General features: G+C 40.7%; 1 protein-coding gene and 1 long non-coding RNA gene across 2 annotated transcripts; both read left to right on the top strand.

Annotated features, from left to right (window-relative positions):
• Positions 1 to 8,063: 8,063 nt before the first annotated feature.
• On the top strand, positions 8,064 to 19,375 carry LOC115779542 (uncharacterized). Its single transcript, XR_004019903.1, has 3 exons — positions 8,064 to 8,269; positions 14,393 to 15,859; positions 19,249 to 19,375. It is a non-coding gene; the product is annotated as an uncharacterized LOC115779542 (long non-coding RNA).
• Positions 19,376 to 19,668: 293 nt separating this feature from the next.
• Positions 19,669 to 21,488, top strand: tmem125a (transmembrane protein 125a). The gene has a single exon (XM_030728120.1). The coding sequence runs from the start codon at positions 19,669 to 19,671 to the stop codon at positions 20,365 to 20,367; it is 699 nt and encodes a 232-aa protein (XP_030583980.1). The 3' UTR covers positions 20,368 to 21,488.
• The last annotated feature ends 2,669 nt before the right edge of the window (positions 21,489 to 24,157 follow it).

The following is a 24,157-nucleotide window of genomic DNA, read 5'->3' as shown; positions in this document are numbered from 1 at the left end:
AAGCACAGCAGTTAATTCTGCTTTGGTCCAAAGTATTTTTGCTGTATCATTGTCTTTTGAAGTCACCTTGTTCTTAAAAGTCTAAAAGTGATCATTTACATTCATCTCAAAAGAATTTTTCAGTCCCACCGCTGAAAAATTAATGAATTCTTGGCAAACACTTGCCCAATCATTAGAAAGAGCAAAAACAAACTGTTATTGATCAAAGAGCTCATTTTGCTGCTGTTATTGGGCAAGAAAAGTTTCTGTTCCTCTCATCATTGGTGATAGTTTGTATCATGTTGCCAACTTGGGTTATCTTTAATTTAAATGGAAATGAGACTCTGGTCCTTATAGATCGAGGATCAGGTGCCTGATCAGTGCTGGATGAGGGTCTCCTCTCATTTGGTATGCTTATGTGCATGTGTGCGTTTGTGCTTTTGAACTGCTTTCTATGTGGGCTTAAAACTTTCAGGGCAGGTGCATATTTAGAAAGTGAGTGCATTTTGGCCATTCCTCTCATCTAAATGGGCTGTTTGGTGGTAAAGATGCTGTTCTGTGTTAATTTTAATAAATGTTTCAGGTACAAGTTTGTGGAAAGGTTGGAGTTAGTTATGTACTTGTTCAGGTGAAGAAATAGCCTCTCAGAACAAGGTCAGATAACACAACATCTGTTATTTTCAAAAAGTTGGGTTGGCACCCAACCTTTTGGAGCAAAATCGATAAAGAAATCAATAATAATAATAATAATAAAAAAAGGCTACAAAAAAATAAACATTTACATTGGAGAAGTTGCATTCTCTGATGCATGTTTGATACAAAATGTGTTTAATTTGAAAGTGGAGGTGGCGAGTGTTCAATCACAAGTTTAAAAACGTAGCATTAGCTGACATTGCCACTCACATTTCTTTACAGCATACCCCGGGAAACTGGGAGACATGCCCAGCATGCTGTAAAACTCCATTTAAGTCTGAAAGATCCCCTTTCCTTCTAAAACACTGTGCTGAGAAGAAAGAGGATCCTATAATTAAGAATGGACCGTTTCATCTTTATTGATTGTTTATTTGGTTCCCATTACATTAGTTATATCATCCCAATTTAATTCTTTTTAATTCTTTCAACAGTTTGCTAGCACTGATATTTTTATTTGATCTGAATTTACTTTTGTCTTCACTTTTATATTTTGATACTTCTTTTCATGTGTAGAAAGATTTATCCATCCTTCCAGCCATCTAACATTGTTAATTGTAACAAATAAAGAATAAAGTGTTTAACTGTGAACATCACTTCAGATATACTGTCAGCAAACACAACCTTTACTGTAGTTTTTTTTTTTTTTTTCAGGTTGTTGTGTGTGTTATAATTATTTTTATTGCAGATAAAGACAAAGTTGTAGCTGTAGATGTGGGTTTGGATAGGGTTAAGGTGCGTGGTTATGGTTAGATCTGAATACAGCCCAAAACTGAGCAGTGAGTGCAGGTGCACGGGGGTGTGTGTTGATATGTGTGAACAGTTGTTGAAGTGACTGTATTTATTAGTGCCTACATCACTTATATTCATCACTTGCTCCCATATATCAGTGCTAATATTGCATGTCATCTCCTATTTTCTTCTCCACTGATTCCTTCCCTGCCACCTTTCTCCTAATCACAATAAAGATAAACCAAATTATTTTGGTGAAGCAGGGCATTTTTGCATCAAAGTGCAAGACGAGCAACTGTGATTCACTTATTCATAATATATTCGCCTATAGTCGGTTATTTTCCAGAATGAGTGTATGTTTCCTGCCTGTATTTTAGGAATAAATCCGATGTTTTCTTATGGCAGTGCCATCACCATTAACAGATTGCAGTACATCTGTTCATGAGAACACTCCCCTGTTCTCTCAGGTGGGGCTAGAAGTATAATAAACACAGATGGAGTGTTCCTGCCACGGGGAGCACCTGGAGAGAAACATGGTGGCTCTGAAGAGGAACATGATGAAAAACAAGTTATTGAGACTCACAGAATGTCAGCCTCCAGGCAATAAGGCTGTGTGCAGGCAACAGTGAAGAGACTTCCTTCTAAGTTCATTTCTTCTAATTTTCTGAAGTGTGAGTCAGTGCGTTTTTATTATCCAAGCATTTGATACACATGGGTGACCTTTAATTACCAGAGCTGTGAAATGTAAAGGTTATACTACATAGAAAATAGTGACCACATTTGAGTGGAGTTCTTTGAGATTGAGGCATGCTTCAAGAAGATCCGCAGAAAAGTCCCACTTCAAGGTCCAGCCTTATTCTGCATCATATTAAATATCAAAAGTGCGTTTTTTTATTAAATGAACCTTACATGAAATGTGGATTCCTTCACACATAATCAGGTAGCTCTGAGTAACATTTAAAAGTGTTGGGTTGGCTATTTTCAGGTGGAGATGTGGGCTGATCATCTGTCCCTCCGCCTACGGGCTTGCACTCCCGCACCTGTCTTGTCTTATCATTGTATAGTATTTGAAGACCGAACACACTAAGTGCATTTCACCCAGTTCATCTCTGCTTACTGGTTCCCTGCCTGGAGTTTGTAACTTGCTTCCCAGAACACTTACCTGTTTCCTCTTGAGTAATCTGAAGATCACACAGATTTCACTTCTTCTGCCCACTTTCCATCAAACCTCCTCCACCTCCCTTGGATTTCAGCCTACCCACCTCCTACCCCTCCAACACCTCAAACCCTGAACTTAACAAGCAAGATCTCAGAGTTAAATACGTCTCTTGTGCTGGCCATCGCACAGTCTCTCACCTTCTCCGCAGACTTCCCCTGATCTCAGGGTTCCTGCCCTGTTGACCTCCTGCTACCTTTTGTCTGCAATCTGGGTCTGCTCCTTGCACCTACCCAGCAGACTCAGCTGCAGTTCGAGCTGCAGTGTCACATCAGTGTGTTTTGTTAGCGCAACATAAACAGGTTCTGGCTTCAGGATGGAACTAGTGAACAGTACTTTTCAGTCCATAAATTCTAAGTTAACCCCCCCCCTTCCCTACTGGAGCACTAGCCCAAACCAGTACATCCACCTCTAGTTCAGCAGCCCCTTTACAGCCTCACACTCACCATCCTGCTCTCCCCTTGCCCGAGTTATCCAGTCATCCAATCCAGGAGTTGGGTTATTGCAGAGATTTCCTGCTTGTTTTTTAAATGTTCTCCACGTACCTTCTCCAATGACAATGCCAAGATTTCACACATTAGTCTGTTAAAGGATTGTTCTTTTCAGTGGTCAGAAGCTTATATAATAACTAACCCCATTGAATCTGTCACCTACAGTATGCTCAATTTATGAATGACTTTAAGATAGTTTTTGACCACCCACTACATGAAGAAAAGGCTGCCAGCTATTTATTTAATCTGTTGCAGAGGCCGGACCATCATAGCCAGCAATGCTGGCTCCAAGCAAATTTTGTCTAAATTCATTGCTACCCTTATCCATGAAAATTCACTCAACCTTCCATGTCTCACAACTAAAGCAAGTCTCTTCCAGTCCCCTGTGGCCTCCAGCTGAACCCCCACCTCCCGCCCGGCTTGTTGATGATAAGCCTGTGTACAATGTCCCCAAGATCTTACATGTTTGGCATTGGGGTTAGGGCCTTCAATTCCTGGTAGACTGGAAGGGTTATGGTCTGGAGGAATGCTCATGGATTCCCTGCTCCTCTGAGTTTTTCCCTCTTTTTCATCTCTCTTTCTTTCTCTCTCACTCTCTATTCTCAGGTGGAGATGTAGGCTAATCATCTGCGCCTCCACCTATGGGCAGAGCTCCCCTTTCCTGGACTTGCACTCACACACCTGCAGCACAGTGTCTTAACAGCATAAGGTATTTAAACACCAGATTATTGTCTCCACCATGGTGGTAACTTGGCCGTTTCCAGTTTAGCTCCTGTCGTAGTGTGTTTCACTCAATAATTGTTAATCTTCATCTGCTTCCTGGTTCCCTGCTGGGAGTTTCCAGCTCGCTTCCCAGAGCACTTATCCGTTTCCCTCTGAGGAGTCTGAAGATCACAGCCGGCCGCTTTCCTCTGCTGCACGTGGAGCTAGCAATCATGGTGGAAACAAGGACTCTTCTGTTGCTCACCTGCCTGCCCACTCTCCACCAAATCTCCGCTGCCTCCCTTCACTCCCAGCCTTCCCACCAGTGCCTCAAACCTTAAATTTAACAAGCAAGATCTTAGAATTAAATACAGTATCTCTTTTGCTAACCTCCATTCCCTGCTGGAAATCACTAACAGTGTCAGTCCCTCTCTGTAGACCTCCCATGATCTCACCAGTTGTGATTGGTTCCTGCCCCGCTGACCTCCTGCCACCTGCTAATTCAGTTCATTCTGTAAATAAATCTTTCAGACCTTTTGTCAGTTGCCTGCTCCTTGGGTCCAGTTTTTGCAAAATCACAACAAAAAGGTTCTTTCTAAACAGCACTGCAGCAATCGAAGGAGAACGCTATAATCAATATAATGTGCCAGGGTGCTGTTGAGTGTGTTTAAAAGAAAAGTGACCTTTTTTTTTTTTTTTTTTTAAGCAATTTAGTTTTACTTTGCATAAAATATACTGCTGTGAGAATACATCAGTAACATTCTGTTTCACTCTCACGTTCTTCTCTGGAGCCATTTGATGGCAGCCACTTTAAATTCAGTCATTGCTGATATTTGGTTTACTTCAGTAGGGGGGAAAATAATGCTGCTAAAAAAAAAAAAAAAAAAAAAAAAAAAGAAAGAAAATCACAAAAACAAACAAGAGCTGCTAATGTAACCAAATGATAGGCTGCTTTTGTTTTTGTCTGTTACCCCCCACTACAGCCCCTTTACCTCCCAGAGTGAGTGTGCTGGCTGGATGAACAGCAGCGCAGTGCTGTGCTGGGTTAATACATCACCCAGCACCAGTGGTTGAAAATGCAAAAGAGATTTTCTTTTTGAATCATACATTTCAAAATTGCGTGTTACTTCAGCTTGCCAGCGACTCTGTAACTGAAGTCTGATAAATGGGTTAAAAACAAACAGGTCATATTCGTGCTTAATGCCGCTACATCAGAGAAAGATGGTATTCTTTAACTGCACCAGAGACCTGACAGTTTAACCAAAAACATCCTGAAATATTAATATGTGTGAGATTTCTTCTTAAACAGGAGGCACGGTGGTGCAGCTATTAGCACTGTTGCCTCACAGCAATGTTATGTTTTAGTTAAACTTTTGACCTTACAGGAACATTATTTAAAACGATATCCTTTTTAAGTTGTTCGAAAATATAATTACACTTTTTTTAAAAAAGTCATTACAACTTTTAGGTAATATTTGCCAGTGTTGTCAGAATGTTCCCTTCTGGCTGCAATATTATCATTTTAGAGTATTATTTTTATCTTTTAAGCATAGCCATGCCAGTGTGTCTTCAAACTCTAGAAATAAACTGGTTAGATTGCCATGAAAATTGGTGATAGCAATCACGTTCCTCCATTGATTAACTTGTTTTAGTGACCTCGTGCCTTTTACTCTGATGCCAACAGACCAAAATGTAATGTTTGTATCCACACTAATAGCATAATAAGGAAATAAACTTTGTCACTTTTGGACTTTGGCTAAAATGTCAAATCTGATATTTTAAAACTGACATTTTATTCGTCGTTGCCTCACAGGTTTTAAGATTTTAGGGCTTTTCTATGTGGAGTTTGTTCTCCCTTTGCCTGCATGGGCTCTCTTCAGGTATTCTGGCTTCTGGCAGTCCAAAGATATGCTTATTAGGTGAACCGGTGAGTCTAAATTTGCTGTAGGTATAAATGTGAGTGTAAGTGATTGTCTGTCTCTCTGTTTTATTCCTGTGATGGACTGGCGACCTGTCTGGGGTGTATCCCGACTCTCACCCTAGAGCTGGGATAGGCTCCACCCTCCAGCGACTCTGAACTGGATAAGCGGCTAAGATAATGGATGGGTAGCCTTCTTTTTTTAACATGATTTGCGCTTGTGTCATGGAGTGAAAACTGATTTCCCCCCATTTTTTTTTTCACATTACAGCTACATATTACACATCAGACATTGAACAAATCCAAATAATGACATTCCCAAACGGAAACAAATTGGGAACAAATGAGATTGTACTAAAACTGGAATATTGTAGCCATAGTAGTAATCCATCACAGGACACCATGTCCAAACATTAGTGATGGTGACACTGGCTATGGATATCTCTTCACTTTCATTTTTGGGATTAAACCATTTTACTCTTCCACTTTTTTCCCCCACCAGAGGCATAAAATGTTATTTTTACATTAGCCAATTTATGGTGCATCACTAGGCTACAGATGATCTAAATGGATGAGAGGTACTCTCGGTACAGTCCCCCTAAAATCACCCACTAACCTCTTTTGTGTCAGAGATGCTATGCTCAATGTGTTATATCACAAGGCTATTTATCAGAGAGTACAACTGGCTGTGAAGGCACCTTTGTTCAAAAAATAATTATATTTTGCATACTAAGTGTTGGCAACACAGTCTGATGTTCAGGCATGTATAATGTACAGATTAAAAGATAATAAGTGTCCTTGGATCCAGCCCCACTCCCGTACTCACTCTCTTGCACTATGGTATCCATCCGACACATCTATTCTAATCAGCTCCCATATCTTTGGTCTAAAAATAATACTTCTCTCCCTGCACATGACATTCTGTGGTAGCACCACAGTACGAGAGTGACTAACTGTGAATGAAGCACTTGATCTAATTTTGGAATGTAGCCCCAAAGAGGATGAAAATATCGAATGTGAAGAAGACTGCGCTGGAAGCCTGTGCTGGAAGAAGGAAACCTGCTGATGTGTTGAATATGATCCAGACTACAAATGATCAACAGATGAAGAGAGGCGCAAGTTAGCGCAGTGTCGTAATATGTGAGCTGTATGAATGTAGCTCCCAACCATCCATTCAAACCAAACACGTGTGTATTCTGGCTTCAGCAGTTTCCTTCCTTAGAAGAGTCAAATGACAGGGTGCTTCGAATTAAAGTTGGAGGGATGGATGAGTTTCACTTCAGGACACGTGTGGAAAAACTGAAGGCCCAGAGGCAAATCTGAATCAGATTTGTCTTCCTGTAGCTGGTCTGGACTTTGACATAGAGATTGAGACTTTTGAAAATATATTCAAGAGCTTCATTATTTTGTCTTTTGACTCTTTGTTGATTTGCTGAGGCCTCTATGGGGGAACAAATTGAACATAAGAAGGCTTTCTGGGACATATCACAGTATAATAACACAAAATATCTTCTGGTTTTTTTTTTTTTTAATTTTATTTTATTAAAGCATGCCAGTAAACATTAGTCTGGCCTTTAATGTGATCCCTTCTTCCTACTGTGCCCATGCTTTAGGGTATAAGTCAGTCAAGGCAGGAACTGCGCTGATGAAAACAGAATCAAATTTCAACTAAATCAGACACATAAGAAAATCCATATATGTCAAACACGTTATTAGAATAGGAATGGATTTAAACCTATATGGGCTAAATCTTTTCTAAGAAGACCAAGACAGCCTATCACAAATGCAGTTGGCAAAACAATCTATTAAAGCGCTCAATGCCCTACAAACATCTGTCGATGAAGACTCTGCAATATGATGGAGAGTTCCAGAGGAGCAGCTATAGAAATTGCTCAGAAATTTGCTTTCTGTCTTGAAATCAATCACGCTGTGTCACTGCTGAATGATGAATGGGAGAAAAATAAGAAGGGCACCGCATTATTACAACCCTAATGTTAATCAGTTATATTAATATTATACCAATTTGTTAATACCAGCTACAGATATTGATTAGTCTACAGAGACATTTTTCCTCCGTTTGGACTGGAAGGGTTAAACAACTACTGCTCTGTAAAAGTGACAACCCTTCATCACAATCACAGTGAATCTTTTATTTATTAGGAGCAGTCGTACTCCGTTTCATGCGCTGGTTTCTCTCTGGGGACCCATGGCAGTGCGCAGGTCGATTCGCTGACTCTCTGTCCCCTCCCATCGGCGTCCCCTGTCGCCGTGCGCGGCCACACCTGCATTAAACGGGGGAAGTCCGTCCGGTGGAGAGGCAGAGAGACTGTGGGGTTTCACCGAGAGCGGAGGGAGGAAGCGCGGCACCAACAGCAGCTCCGTTGCTTTGGACCCTCTCATCCAAAAGAGGGCTGAAGGTATGCCTCGACATACGGTTGTGACACTTTGAAAATCTGGACACGGGCTGGGAATTACTGAAAAGAAAACGGACCAGCGCGGCGCGGAGCTGAAGGCATTCGGTGTGAACAGCTTAGCGCACAGGTAAGACTGGCTTCCGATAAACAAGCTCCAAAGAGCAAAGGAGTCTCAACTTTTAGAACAACATCAAATAGCTTTTCACTTTATCTGATTTATTAAAAACTTACACGCGACTTATTGTAACTGCTAAATTATCCATGTGCTTTTTATGCCCGAATGAGCAGCAATATTAGACTATCACTGTGGAATTATCATAACAGGGTTCATCTACGCAGTAGTAGATTTCAGGTATATTTGACATTACACCTTCATACTTCATAACTCTCCTTTTTAAGATCTTTTTTTTTTTTTTTTTTTTTTTAGGCTACCTGTAGCAAAATATAAAGGCCTACTTATTATAAATAGGACCCTGCTATAATCTTATGATCTTTAAAGTCTTAGGCACTAAATATAAAACAGCCTCTGTTGGACTTTGTTGTTTGTGAGGACTTACCTAAAAGCTCAGCTCAATCTGTGTGTGTGTGTGTGTGTGTGTGTGTGTGTGTGTGTGTGTGTGTGTGTGTGTGTGTGTGTGTGTGTGTGTGTGTGTCTTTTCAGATACAAAATTCAAGGTTTGCTGATGTCCCCATGCTCTTACCTGAGGCTGAATATCAAAGTGGTATAAGAGTAGTAAAGTATTATGTAGCTGACAAGTTGGGAGATCTAGTTGTGATAAATTTAACTATGGCTTAAATATGTACATTATGGGTGCCTGGATACTGGTGCCGCTTTTTTTTAAACAATAGCTGCATTGTCATGCTTGTGTGTTCTGGGCTTTCCTGGAAGGATAAATAGTCTATTTTACTCTCATGAAAAACAAGGAAGTAATACATATTGACATTATGCCACACTCTAACCTTTGCTCTAGTAGGAAGGCCCACAGTTATCAAGCACATACAGTTTGCTAGATCTACACTGTAGATCATCAATTCATAAAGCTACTCAGATATCAGTTTTGCTGCATTGTGTAAAATCCATAAACCACATCGAAAGGGAGTGTTGCTGAAGCTGTATTCACATTATTGCAACTGCAACAGATCAATATACTGGCCAGGCATGACCCCTGCTGCTTTGCTCATAACCTCTTGATCTGGTGGTACTAATCTAAAGACCAAAGATGAATCGTGGCAGGGCATCTAAATGAGCCTAGGTTGCATGCTGACTGTCAGTCTCACTATACCGAAAGCACTTTAAGGATCATTTAAGATGAGGTCTAACTCTTAAAAACAAGTCAGGCTGAAAACAACATGTGATAGACCTCGTTAAGAAAGAGCCTGAAGTCAACACAGAGTGCAGGATGAAAGGAAGAGAAAAACAAAGTGAGTCAGTGATTGAGTCTGTGGATAACCGTGCAACACGGTGTGTGTTTTTGTGTGTGTTTGTGTGTGTTTGAAACAACACACAAATCAGAGTAGAGAGTATCAGGCGAGAATCTTAAATATCCTCTTTTCTCCAGCGTCAGCAGATGCACACAGTCAGGTATGTAGTGTGGCATCAGCAGCAGCTGTAATGACTACATCCACTCCTGTCCCTGGGTATAATACATATCCATCAGAAAGCATAATGAATCTCATGTAAGGGAAAGATAAGGCTAAACTGCCAGACTGTGTTTAAAAAGGTGATTCTTCTTTTTGGACTCGTCTCAAATTGATGATCATAACTTTATCGTCTTTGCACAAGACTGTTTTTAGAACATTTACATACAGCCACAGTAGCAGCTGTGAGGTTGTAGGGACAGCGCTGCATGTCTGAAAACCACCTCCACCGGAGGGGAAAACAGTGGGCACCACAATCAAGGGCTGAATCACGGACAAAATGACTGCAACTGGCTAAAAATATTAGATTACACCACATCAGGTGATTTTTTTTTTTTTTTTTTTTTTGGCACTCTTAGCTGTTAGGTAATGTTGGCTACATAAGCATGCTACTGTAATTAGCAAAGGCACTAGCAAGCAAAACAATGTCGGTGTTCTAAAATGTCTCTGTAGTACAAGTTGAAGAATGTCAAAATGCTTTAGCTTAACCTACAGAAATATAGTAGCCAAAAATGACACTTTGATTTCTAACTCATCAGTGAGAAAATGCTTGTTGCACACACATAGTGTCAGTATCCTCTATTCTTTACCTATTTTTCCTGCTGAAATCATTCATATTATATTGCCAGAATCCACTTTTGTCTCATCAGTGGTAGGGATTCAACAATCCAACTTTTTCCAGTTCTGATAGAATACAGTGGCTTGGCTTTGGGTATCTGCAGGTACTGAATACTGATCTGATACCAGTATTAAGCACTTTGATGTGCAAGGCCACATCAGGCTTGACTTAAAAACTACTTTCCCACCTTTGTAAAAATATTGGACCAATAGCCATTCCAAATATGGGATCAGCACCTCTCTAATGGAAGGTTCAGGATTCCAGTTTCGCGTGTTGGTAGTGCAATGGTCCACACTGAAACTGTCAGCATTATATATTAATTAATAAATAGCAGACTGAATTGATAGGGAGGCATATTTATCTCATATAAAGTCAGTGGAGAGCCGTGGATTGCTTTTCCCATCAGTGTGGGCAGGACTTTAGCTTTAGTAACTTTCGCCTTAGATACAGTTCCGACATGTTGGTGATTTGTCAGCATTGCAGTGTTTTTAGCTGGTTAACATGTTAATATCCGTTTACAGTTACTAGAAAGATGCCATAAAAACTGACTGTAAAGGGAAGGTCATTCACTCGCCAGGTATTTGCAAGCAGTAGAGACTCCAGGAACTTACAGGTCAAACCCAAGTGGGCTTTATTTACATAGTATTAATTCACACCAACAGCCCTCTCAAGGCACTTTATATTATAAAGCAGAGACCCGATGATCTGATGATCCCATATGAGTGAATGGTTTGCAGCAGTGGAAAGGAAGACCTCCATTTTAACAGGAAGAGAGCTTGGGCAGAACCAGGCTCAGGGGACGGGCAGCAAACTACTGTGACTGGTAAGGGGGTGAGGGGAAGAGGCGATAATGAAATGTGGTGGTATCAGTCTTTTTTAAGGTTATTAATACAATAACTGTAGAACAGCTTACTTGAAACCACAAGTGAGGACACAGAACGTGCATGCAGTATACAGAATGTCAGCAGGTCATCATAGTTGTTAGGTTGATGTCAAAAAAAAAAAAATTTCTTGCCACCTAATATTTCAAAGTTGTACTAAAAAAAGTTTCTTAGCCTAAATAATAAGGTGCAGCTGCAGCATAGAGACATCAGTTCAGGTAGTCAGGAAATAGCCATGCACTGAGCCAGCCATCTCATTCATTACAGTTATCATCACCAGACAGCCAATATCAAATTAAAATATGTTGAATATCACCTCTAAACCCACAAGGGGAAGGGGTCAGGGTTAAAATAAACAAAGACAGGAGATGGGTGGGGAGCCTTTCCCATCGTCAGCAGGACTGAAGCAGAAGGGGACCAGCATGTTAATTGGTGATTTGATTAGCGTTTTAATATTGCAGCTGTGCATGACAAGGGAAAGAAACTGGCTGGCCAAAGGTTCTTCCTCTCTTTTTTTTTTTTTTTTTTTTAATCAACACTCACTTCTCCACTTCTGGGACTGAGGGGTTATTACACAGCTTAGTCATTATGCACGTCATTCAGTTAATTTCCTTCAACTTTCAAAAAAAAAAAAATCTGCATTTCTGGACTCATGGTAAAAGAGACAGTTTGACGGAAGCAGGAATATTCGAGCCATTTTGAATTGCGCTCAGCATTTAAGAGCCCCATTTGGCTCCTATCGTACTGGCTGAATGGGATCCAGAGCCTCTACTAAGCTGATCTAGACTGGTCTACATTTTTGTCAGCAGCAGTGTGCCACTGAGAGGAAGAAGCTCTATTTAAAAAGAGAGAGATACCACATTCCAGATAACAAATTTGTACAAATTGCATTTTGGCCTTGATTGTTAACATGTGTTCATGTCGGGGATTAATAATACTCAGCAATTTTACTGGGGCCGATGAACTGGCACATTTTTAATGTTGGGAATGATGGGATGTAAATGCAAGAGTGAGTGAGGGCGTAATGCCTTCAGAATTTTGAAGAGAAAATGTAAACACCAAAGCATGAAAACAGGTACCGGCAGCTGTGTATATGACACATGTTTGCATGCATTATGCCGCTGGGGCTTTGAGTCAGGCAGGCTTTTACCTGGATCCAGAGGGGGATCTGTGGCAAAGACGAGTAATCCCCCTCCACTCCCACCCCATGCACACCTCTGTCTCCAGAACACCAAAACACCGGAGCAAACAGAAGAGATAAGAAGTAGCCACACTGGTAGTGAGACAGAGAACGATATGAGCAATGTAGAAGAAAGGAAGAAAGGTGTGTAAAGCTATCGAGATAAGGAGGGGTATGAGGAAAACAGATGGGCATGAGTGTGTGTGCTTGGGTGCGGATAAGGTGTCAGGGGGGAAGGTCTTGGCTGGTCGCTGGGTGATATTGTGCCATAAGCTGAGATATAAGCTCATTCGGGAAGGAAGAAAATCACTTGAGTGGAGGCAGTGAGTAAGGAGGAGAATTGAAATGGGAAGTTTGAAGCATCTAAAAATATTAATATCCCTTACAGCGAAGGGTCTGCAGTCACCCTAACTGCTATGTTAGTGATGCTATAAATGCATAAATCAGATTGCTATGTTGACAAAGTTTAACAGTTACCATATTAACACTAACTAATTAGCAGAAAAATTGCAGAAATGCAATTAATTTACAAGCAATAAGTTACCAAATAAGTTACCAAAAAAACTTAATTATTCCCAAATATTTGGAAATTACTGTGGTATAGCAGCCAAAATATGAAAATCAATATAGCTCAATAAAACACAATATCACAGAACAAAATAGCTCGTAAAGATAGATTACACTAAAGGAGGAGCTCAATTTAACAGATAAGAAAAAAAATCTCAAAAAGCTCAATAAATTATAACCTAAATGTAATACAATAAGGAGCTTAAATCTAAAATGAATGCAGGTATTGTGGTATGAGATAGTGACGATCATCTGTGCTCATGGCAGTGGAGCTGAAAGTGAGAAACTGCTCAGCTGCAGGTCCAGTAAGTGGTGCAGAGGGTGGTAAGTACCTGTTAATTATCCATAGTTATTCATCAGAGCTACGGCCATTTGGATGACCTCTGCGTCAGCTGATGGAAGAATCCAAACAGTGCATTGATTAAAACTGGATTCAGATAGCAACAGCTATGATAACTTTCCTTAGCAAGTATAGGCACATTCAAACAGCTAGCTGTTTAAATATTCAGGCCACAGAAACATTCTTTCACAGTAGCATGTTTAGTATTATACCCCTTTTTTTTTTTTTTTAATCACAACTAGTGTAGTCCCTTCACATTTCTTCTTACCACTTAGATTAATGTCCCTGTCCACCCGAAAAGTCCTGAAGCCAGGTACGGTCATACACTGAAGTGTGAGTGTTGCACTTTCTTGCTGCGGTGCTCCAGGAAGCACATCAAACTAGTTCCAATGTGTTCCCTCTGGTCTTAAACACACTATGATTAATTCATTAATAATGGCACTAGATGAAAATTTAAGGCATCAACAAATTGATCATAAATCATTCTGGACGGTACATGAACCAGTTCTCACTGAAATCCATCCAAAAGTTGTTGGGACATTTCACCCAATACCAACGAGTTCATCCTGATGGGTGGCATCAGAGGATCTGAAAATGAATACAGCTACATAATTATTTAAATGTGGACTCAAGTTGTGAACCATCCAACCAATACTGCCATCTCTAAAAACCTACTGCCTGTGCAGCTGAAAAAAACCATTTGTTCCTGAAATAACAAAACAAAAAAAACCCCAGAGCTCTGGTTGCAGTGTTAAAGGGCCCATCTGTGTGTCGTGTTCCTTGATAATGTGTAATATTTTAATTACGCTCGTTAATCAGTTTGACGATCACACATCGGTTTGTAGACTTGAAGCATCTTTAACATTTGAACAGAGTGATTTGCTTGCTGTTAGAGGGATAGAAGCTGAAATTCACTTGCAGAACCAGGAAGGAATGAATATGTAAGCACTTTTAAGGTGAGCCATAGGGGCGAGGTTAAAGAACAGTATGTGCAGCTTATGTAAAAGTCTTTCTTTTTCTCTTAGGTTTCCCTTGTGATCCCTGGCAGAGTGAGGACAGTAATACTGACTCGGCCATTGTCTCATCACTGGTTCCGGACACAGCGAGGCTCCCCGAGTGCCTTGCCTGTCCATTGTGACTAGAGAAGAAACGAAAGATCCAGCTTGTCTGCATAAAGACCTATTCAGCATCATTCTTCTTTGCCAGCCACCTTTGTCACACCGGGAACAAGAGTGAAGTCTCAGCACTATCCTTAACGCCTAGCCTTTTCCTCCATCCTCTGTCCCTTCGCTTTGAACGCCCTTATCCCCATCCCGCTTCCCCAAACCCCTTTCCCACTCCCCAGCCCCAGTTTCAGCCCCATTTGGAATCCCAGATGACTGCTCAGAAACATCCGTTACCCTCCCACTCCACACAAGCCTTCTTTCCTCTCCCTCCAGCCCCCGTGGCGCTTGGCACCAATGCCCATCACATAGACAGATGGAGCCAACCCTGACCCCTCTCTTTGCCCGTGGGGACGCCAAGAGAATCAACGCCTGACTAGAGGAGAGGAGGGCGGGTGCGAGTGTAAAGGGGGAGACAGGAAGTACAGTATTGCTTTGTCACCAAGGCAACACATCGTCCAGTCTCCCATGGACTCCCCTTCAGTCCATCCTGAGGCCCTTGGATAATAAAAAAAATGCACACAGCAGGAAATTCAGCAGCAGGAGCAGAAGGATCTTTTTTTTTTCCTCTAAGTTTTTCCTGACATATTTTTGCTTTGATTATTTGGCACAGATACTTTGTTCTACAACATTGGAAAAAAAAATTAAATATAACAAACATCATTTCAAAGAAAGCAAATGAACCACAAATACTGAAGTAAAGGCTGTCTAAAGTGTTTCTGAATACCACCCGACAAGTTTGGTTTGGTGCCCCAAACTTCTTCTTCCTTCCAGTCTGCGTGATCCAAATGAATTAATAAAAGCTGCAACTGCCTGGCAAACAATATTTCAGTTTTTTTTTAACAGGAAACAAGCCACTTTTCATTGTGCTGTGCTTACCTGAATAAAACAGATGTTTTTTTTTCTCTATGACAGTCAAAAGGAAACACACGCTGGACTCCAGTCAGAGCTTCCTTGGATGTTAATGTATGCTTTTATCTGCTGCAAAATACACCATCCTGCATTACACCTTTGCCAACCACTCAAACATCCACTTCATTTTGGGACGATTGCACTTTCATTCCCCTGACTAATCATCCCACCTGAATCCCTGCATTTTTTTTTCCCGACAATAAGCAAGATTTTGCCTACTCTACTTTCCTTGGATGTTGTTGCTCTCTTCTATCGTACTCTGCTGACCGGCACTCTGATTAGCATACAGTATCCCGACAACCAAACTTTAAAAAGAGCCACTCATCAACAGTAAAACGAGGCACTAATGGATGGTGAAATGAATTCAGCTGGCCAGCATAACAGAGGCGGGAATACCGGAGTCCCAAAGCTTCCCAGGTAATTGGAGTGCAGTATACTGTATTTTACTCTACAGCACAGCTCCTCTTGTGACCTTGCAGGCTGGAAACGTAGAGAAGGCAGAGACAGCGAAAGAGAATGATACTCTGTGTCCCAGGTTTACAATTACAGCGTCAGTGGGATTTTTAATCATTACTCTTGGTGCATTAGCATAACAGAGAACATTTTTACTGGTAGTGTCAGCCGATTTCAGTCATTTCGGTTCTCCTGAAGAACTGAGTGTCCATGACACACTTATTATTCCTGTCACTTAAAAGACAGCCATTCAGACACTGTGTCTTCTGATAAATTGGAATAATAATCACTAGTGTGGCTTTCAAATACTTTCATAAGCTACTTTAGACATCAAGGTATGCTGATTTAATCAGCAGATTTTTGATATGTAAGTACCTGCCAAATTCATAGGTCATGACAAATGTCAGGATTGTCAATCCAAATAAAGGGAGAAAGCAGATTGTCAATAATGCTGATTGTCACCTCCTTTGTTTTTACAGTCAGCGGCAGTAGTACATCTACAGATCTATATTTTATGAATATGCCGAGTATTGTGGGAGTGTGAAAATTGACAGCAAAGGTGTGAAGATTCATTGTTAGACATGCCCATCTGATGTACTGAAGGTTTTAGTACACAGGCGTAAACCGGTGGAATGAAGATGACTTCAGGCAACAGCAATCTTGCGAAATCTTGTGAATTTCCACCTGTGGAAGATGAGTCTATTAACATCTCATTCACAATCTCTATCAAGGTTTTGGATTGACAACCGAAGATTTTTTTCCCCAGCTTTCATTAAAAAAAAAAAAAAAAAAGTCAACTTTTGACATCAGTGACTTGAGTGGGGCACGGTGGAAAAACTGAATAATGTGTTGTGTAAATTATTTGCACCTCTGTGCCTGTTTTCTATTACTTAAAAGGAAGCTGGTACAGAGTTAGGCAGTGAGTCAGTGCTTTTGTAGAGATATTTATGAGGCCAATATGACATGGATGATATGACAGAGTTTAGAGGTCATTTAAGTGATAAAAGAAGAAAGGCAGACAGTCCGGCAGTTCTGTCTCTGCGTGTGTGTCTATGGGGATTCAACTGTGAAAAACAGAACATGAAGTAAGATATACTTGCATCATTAAGGGTTCAATTTCATCTTATGTTGCGTGCCAGTGCCTCCCGCTCCGTCACCCTGTTGTTTGCGTGCTTCATGTTGCTAGGAGCCTAATGAAAGAGAAATAATGTCTCATAAACGAGTATCGTATGAATCAAAGTGATAATTTCACAGCTTTGGATGGTGTTGCGGCATCACATATTGTTTTTTTTCACCCTAAACCATATGTTTCTTCACCTCAATTATTGTGCTATTTCTGTGGCCATGCATGTCAGTGACACTGAGCTCAAACCAGCTGGGATTAATTAGTGAGTCAACACACGTGCACAGGTGCACCCACCCACACACACACAAGTTCATGCACAAAACAACATGCTCAGGTATATCATACGATAAAACAGGTGCTGTTCTTTTTATATCTTCTCTTTTTTCACTATTTTTTTTACAGCTGTTCACTCCAGCCACCCCCCCCCCCACACACACACACACACACACGTATGCTGACACAATCCTCCATCAGATACAGGATGTGAAAAGCTTCCAGAGCAGCATGATGCCAATAAACACCCTCCTCCTCTGCTGTAATTACCTCACTCTTCATTTCACACCTTGTGTGTGCGCCTCATATCTCTCTGTGTCACGGTGTAACTGCTCCGCCTCGGTACAAGGCAGTACCTGTCCATACTATGAAGGAATATGATCTTACATTTTGTTTAGAGTTTTTTTTCTAAACAGCTGATGGGAATTTTTTTTTTTTTAAAGGTGCAATAACAAGTTCTCAAGGCTGAAATCGAGCTCATGTTACGCCTGCTGCGATTGACATATTTTTTTATTTTCCCGAGCAGTGTTTGTGTTAGCTGGATCCACGGCTGCCGAGGACAAGCCGTGACTCCTGTCAGCTTGTGTTGGAGAGTGTGGGGGCCTGTGCCCTGCAAGCTGCTGACTTTGACAGAAATAAAGCAGCCAACAGGTTTTTTTTTAAAGACGAGCCATCAAAAGCCATAACCTTGGGGATGTTTGTTTGTGTGCGCATGTGCTGTTTGTTTACATGACTGCATTATGGGCGTGTAAAGAGGTTACAAACTACAGTGCGGATATTAAATGTGCTGAGGTCAGGTAAAGGCTAAAGGAAGGGATGGTGTGGGGGGGGGGGTATTGATCAAACGATTTCACATTTACTCCAATTTGTGGTAAAATATGTAACAGTACAACACTGAAGTGCAGACAATGCACATGTGAGGGAGAAAAGATGATTTACTGGACTCAAGGTAATAGGAGGATTCATCAAGTGAGGTTGTGTGGGTGTCTGTTTGGAAGGATAAAAAGAAAGAACATTTAGATTCGTGGATTAGCGGTTTGATTTTGCGTGTGTGTGCGTGTGTGTGTGCATGCGTGTGTGGATGGGAATTGTTTATTCTATCGACAGCTGATGCTTCTTTTATCCAGCCGCCTCTGTAGTGGCAACTCATTACCATAGAGATAACGAGAGATAGAAAAGGTTGCCAGTGTCAGCACACCAAGTATTTTTTTTAACATAGGAACTTTGTGTGTATATAATATATATATATATATATATATATATATATATATATATATATATATATATATGTGTGTGTGTGTGTGTGTGTCTGTCTTTAATTTGGCTAGTTTTTATCCACCACTGCAAAGATACACAAACTTAAAATTTTAAAGAGAAACTTGACACCAAGCTGAACACTGTTTGTGCCTGTTGCATCTCAGGTTTCACACAACAGCAGAAAATAAAAGACTAGAAAAAAACTCGTTTGCGAAGAGAAAGCAAAGAACTTCTAGAAGTCAGCAGGGACAGGATTTTAGCTGCTCTGAAGTTATTCTTTAACTCACCTTGCACTGATCAGATCCTTCAGGGTGTGCAAAACAAACAGACCCTTTAAAAACAAGAACGAATAAAAAGAAAAGGTCAAAATCGAGTCCCCATATAAAAAAGTCTGTGCTTAGCAAGACATAGCTGAAACTGGGTGGTTAAAGCACCTTGAGGTGACTGCTGTTTTTATTTGGTGCTATATAAATAAAATGGAATTGAATTAAATTGAAAGTTATTACTTCTCTCCATGTTGCACTGAGGGAAATGATAGCAGAACAGTACCGCCACATGTTTCTGTGCTGTGACTTATTTGTCTGGTTAACAGTTGAATGTGTGTACCAATCAATAATACAGTTATCTAACTAGTTAAGTGGAGAGGGTAACTACACGTACAGTAGTGAATGAACTGTATGTCTATCTTATCTTCCAGGTGACTGCTACCAAACTGCAAAACCAAGCTGACAATTTTGTCACTTTCTGGATTCTTTGCTTCAGAAACTAATGCAGTAAGGACCGTTGGGATCCATCTCTGTATCCAGTGTTAACTACAAGAATTTTCATTCACAGAGGAACACGAGATCCGAGCTGACAGTCTGGATAAAATACAGTACACTGATCTCAGTTCATTATTTTAGGAAATTTGGTGAATTTATTTTCTCTGTAGATTTGCCAAATTTGAAATTTTCTGGATAACTTTGAGCAAATCCTTTAAAACCTCTGGAATCCCTTGCTTGTCCCCATAGACCTGTTATAAGCTTTGGTAAATTAAACAAGGACTAAGGTAACCTGGTGGATTGTTTCCTTTGTGGTGGTGGCATCCTTCCTCAGTGGGCTGGAGAGTCCCATTACAATGTCAGAGCTGGACAATTTTCCCCCCGTGAGGGAAACCAGGGGACCTGAACTGGGCCTTAATGGTCCCGCAGACCCAGCACAGATTCAGCACAGCATCCTAGAGGAGCAAGTGGAGCTGTGGTGGTTCAGAGATCCTGGGAAGTCTGTCCTCTGCTACTGCATCGCTGTGATTCTAATCCTGGGTTGCGGACTGGGAGGCGTCGGCCTTCTTTCGACTACCACCAGTGTCTCAAGTGAATGGAGGCTTGGCACAGGCACTGCCTTGTGCCTGCTAGCCTTGGGGGTCTTGCTCAAACAACTGCTCAGCTCAGCTGTGCAGGACATGAATTGTGTTCGAAGCCGACAGCGGATTGACATGCTAAAGAGCGGCGGTTTATCTGACCTCCTAGTGGTTTTGATTACCGGGCTGTCACTGTTGATTTGTGGAGGGGTTCTACTACGTCTGGCCCTTGCTAACCATATGCCAAAGCCCGGCCAAGCCCTTAATGACATGTATATTTCTGGAATGGTTTTGCTGGCTGGAGGTGGAGCTGCAGTTGTAGGTGTTGGGATATACTGCGTAGTGGTGGTCCTTCTGGAAAGGACGAGGCACGGAAGACGGTTGGTAGACCGGATTTTGCACATCTTCACAGTTTCAGGACATATGGATCGTCACGCTCGAAGGGAGACTACCTCCAGTTTGGCTAACCTTATATGAGATGCAACCCCAGTAAAGCTTTCCTTCTTTTTTTTGCCCACTGGCTCAAATGAATTAGAACGGGCTTTATGCCCAGATATTACAAGACACTTATTTTTACCTCACATGCTTCAGCAGACTGTGTGAGATAAAATAAGTTGAGTTTGTAACACATTCTCAGTGAACATGTTAGTTATTGGCAGTCAAATCTCTGTCATGGAGTAAGGATGCAAAAATGGAAAAGTGGCAGACTGAAGAATTGGATGCTACTGTACATGGCAATGGTCAGCATTTTATCCATATTTGGTAAATGTTACTCCATTCTCATGGGACAAATGCCAAAATAGTGGCAGAAGCTTGGCTTAATAAGACTGTTTGGATACACAATACTGACACAAAAGCATGGAGAAGACACACAAAGCAACAAGAAAGTTTACTCAAGTAGTATTTAAGCCGATAAATTATAAGCACAGTTTTTATCTCGAGGAGAAGCAGGCTACAACTGAGTACGATTAAACTGCGGCGGGAATAAATCCCGTGAATGAACTTTGAGCTTTCCTCCATCTATGTTTAAACTAAAAATGACAAGAACTGTAAGTCTACAACCAAACCAACCTATGTTGTCCTCGAAAGATGACATGAGGGTTTTTTGAGGTCTCATTTGGAGGGCGGCACGTCCAAGGTAATGTATGTGATTTGCATCTGTGACCCATCTTGTCAAAGTGACCTGGGACCACACATTTGACCACCACCTGCTCACTGAGGCTCACGCTGTTGAGGATAAGAGAATCAACTCAGTAGCTCAAATATAAATGGAATAAGACAAATGGGACAGTATGAATATGAAAAAAAAAAAAATCCTCTTTATAATTTGTGATTTATGTCCCATCCTCACTCTGTTCATGTGCAAATGCAAATTTTGCCTATCAGCATATTGGAATGATGAATATGAGGGATTCTTTGGGAGTTTTTTGCCTCAGTTTAATAATAATTTAACATAGTTCATGCAGTAGAAATATAGTGTTTGTGGCAAACTGTCAAAACAAAGACAACATGATTGTTGGAAAATTATATCACAGCACTTTAGAATGTATAATTTGTGTTCTTTGTGCATCAACACTGTACTGTCTTAATTGTGAATCTTGCAGCGCTTTGTTATCTTAAACCAGTGTTAATCAAGATTTTTCATATTGTCACTGCATCACATTCCAATGTGTATTGTAAAACTGTCACGTAAAATAATGTGGAAGTCATGAAGAAGGACCACCGAGCTTCGCAGACTCATTTAGCCTTTCTTTCTTTATTATATGGATTTCTTTCATTCTTCTTAGAGTGCATTAGAGGTCCGATACCACCCACCCATCGCCAACACAAATCCTGCTGGATTAAGACTGGAATAATAGGAGTCAGTGGGTACAAAATCACACTATCTTGTGATGGGATCACACTGGCCACAACAATTGTCAACATGTTGTTCACATTCTCACTTATGAATAGCCTACTCAGTATTCATTACTTCTTTATTAGATGAGTACTCAATGCTGATGGTTTGGAGCACACCCATGCTCACACTGAGCCTTTATTTTGATGTCAGCTACACACTTAAAATTTCAGAGCTACTGTATATTTGTGCTGCTGGTACAACAATTTCAGTACATTTAATATAGGCATGTGAAATTTTCACCTTCATACTGTGAATATTTTCTGAGTTACAGTCCCTCAAAGCACATATGGGATGGGGCTGAATTTTTGACAGTATTTTTTCCAGCGATTATGGGAGATAACCACACAAGATATTTAGGAAAATCATGATTAAGCTCTGTTAAAAACTGCAACCGAATCATCTTTACACCAGCACCAGGTGACAGAATTTAAAGCCGAAATCTGTATGTTCATCTATAATGTTAATATCATGGGATATATTATCAATTCAATAGCAAGACTCCACCAATTTAATGTCTATGACACAGAGTAACAGTGACGAGCACTGGCACGTTAGATGTTTTATCTGTTTTCTGACAAGTCAGTGGGGAAATCTTCAAAAAGTGCCTTTTGGGTAAACTTTCAAGGATCATATCACCATGCGGGACAGTTGGCTGGTCAAAACATGTTGCAGAATATGAAAGGTTTCATTCTCTTTTAGCCATGATTCCTTGTCAAAACAGTTTTCTATTAGTCATATTTTAACACTACAAAGGTAGCTCATGGCGGTGAAATGGAGAAATCATATTGGTCTTCACTTGCTCTTTGTAGCTTTAGATGATCCTGAAAATGTGATCCAAAAATCCTTACAATGCACCTGAGGATCACAGAGGATCTCGGGATAAATGGATGCTCTCCTTTCAGCCTGTTAAGCTTGTGACAGTTTTCTTCTGGGCATGATGGCCTGTCCATTTTACTCATTCAACTAAAATATAGAGGGGAACATCCAGTTGGTGTGACGCTCCTACTGATCTGCTGGCTCATTCTCAGATCATGCACTGATTCAGTTTTGTTATTAAAAACCCATTAAGGTTTGCATACCAAAACTACCACTATTGCACTTCTCCAAGTAATACTCTGGCCTTTACAGAAATATACTTTTAATTTAACCGCAGAGCGTAGTTGGAGGTGTCGTCTGTAGTCTCAGGCACTTTGAATTTATTAGATGTAGGCTATTTCTGGCTCAGATAATAAGGCATAATCATTCCTCACAAAGCTGAGACAAAGAAAAAAAAAAAAAAATCAGTGAAATTAAATCCATTACATCAGGCTGGCCAGTCATAGAATTTCAGTGCGCTCGCAATTGTTTAAACTGGGTTGTCGATACGTCGATGTTAGTTTTTCACTGAATTGGATGACTCCACAATCTGCTGCTGACATTGCAGCATTGTTATTATTTAATCCCTCTTGTTTCCAGAAGTGCAAAGGCAATAATGCCTCTTACTTTTGGAAAAGTTAATCTCGTACTATTAAGACACAATGACAGAACTGGAGTAGCAGATGCAAAAGGTCGTTCATGTTTGTGAAATGTTTCTGAAGCCGTTCAGAGTCATTTGTCACGTTGGCTTACGGAAGAACCTCAAAAAAAAAAAAAAAAAAAGGCCCCGCGTTGTGTTTCTGTTGTGTTTGTATGCAAGTCAGTAACGCCTCTTATCTGTCTGCACATTCGCACAGGCTGTTGCCTTGAGACAAAAGGGGTCACACAGTTAACCATTGTTGGTGTGATGACGGACAGCGAACTGAAGGCACAATGCACAAGGCAGCGATCTGTAGGGGCTGGTATAGACCAGCACCGCTTTCTTTCAACACACACATGCGCACACAAGAAAAAAAAAAATAGCATGGACCCTGCTGGATTTTGACAACACACAGAAATCCTGTGATTCTTACTTACATAAGTTTGTCTTTTGACCTGCAGCAGCCTATACAGCAGCAATGACTGGCTGTGAACCCATGCATGGCAGCCAGAAGAGGTGAGCAGAGCGAACAGGGAGGCAGGTCTGATACTGAGGAGAGAGGACTGAGTGGGAGGAGAGGATTCAGAGCTTTTCTGTCAGGCCAAACAGAAGAAATAATAAAAACCGGACAAATTGTTCTCTGCTATACGGTGGATTCGAAAGGCATTCAGACACTCTTTATCGTGGTGTTACAGTAAATTCATTTTAAAAAAGATAAAATTGCCATTCTTGTCCACAAATCTGCACTGAGGTGAATAATAATAAAAAAAATAAATCAAAACTCTTGTTTACAAAAGTATTCAGATCATTTGCTGTGGCACTCCAGGCTTTGTTCAGGTGTATCCTGTTTGCTTATCATTTTTCCCAGACTG

This window comes from Archocentrus centrarchus, chromosome 4, assembly GCF_007364275.1.
Source record: "Archocentrus centrarchus isolate MPI-CPG fArcCen1 chromosome 4, fArcCen1, whole genome shotgun sequence".
In the NCBI taxonomy this organism is placed as follows: Eukaryota; Metazoa; Chordata; class Actinopteri; order Cichliformes; family Cichlidae; genus Archocentrus; species Archocentrus centrarchus.
The sequence above is the reverse complement of the archived record's forward strand: the minus strand, read 5'-3'. Positions and strand labels throughout refer to the sequence as shown.

What these genes read in the sequence shown, in the direction of transcription:
- tmem125a (XM_030728120.1), top strand. Translation starts at nt 19,669, where the DNA reads ATGTCAGAGCTGGACAATTTTCCCCCCGTGAGGGAAACCAGGGGACCT.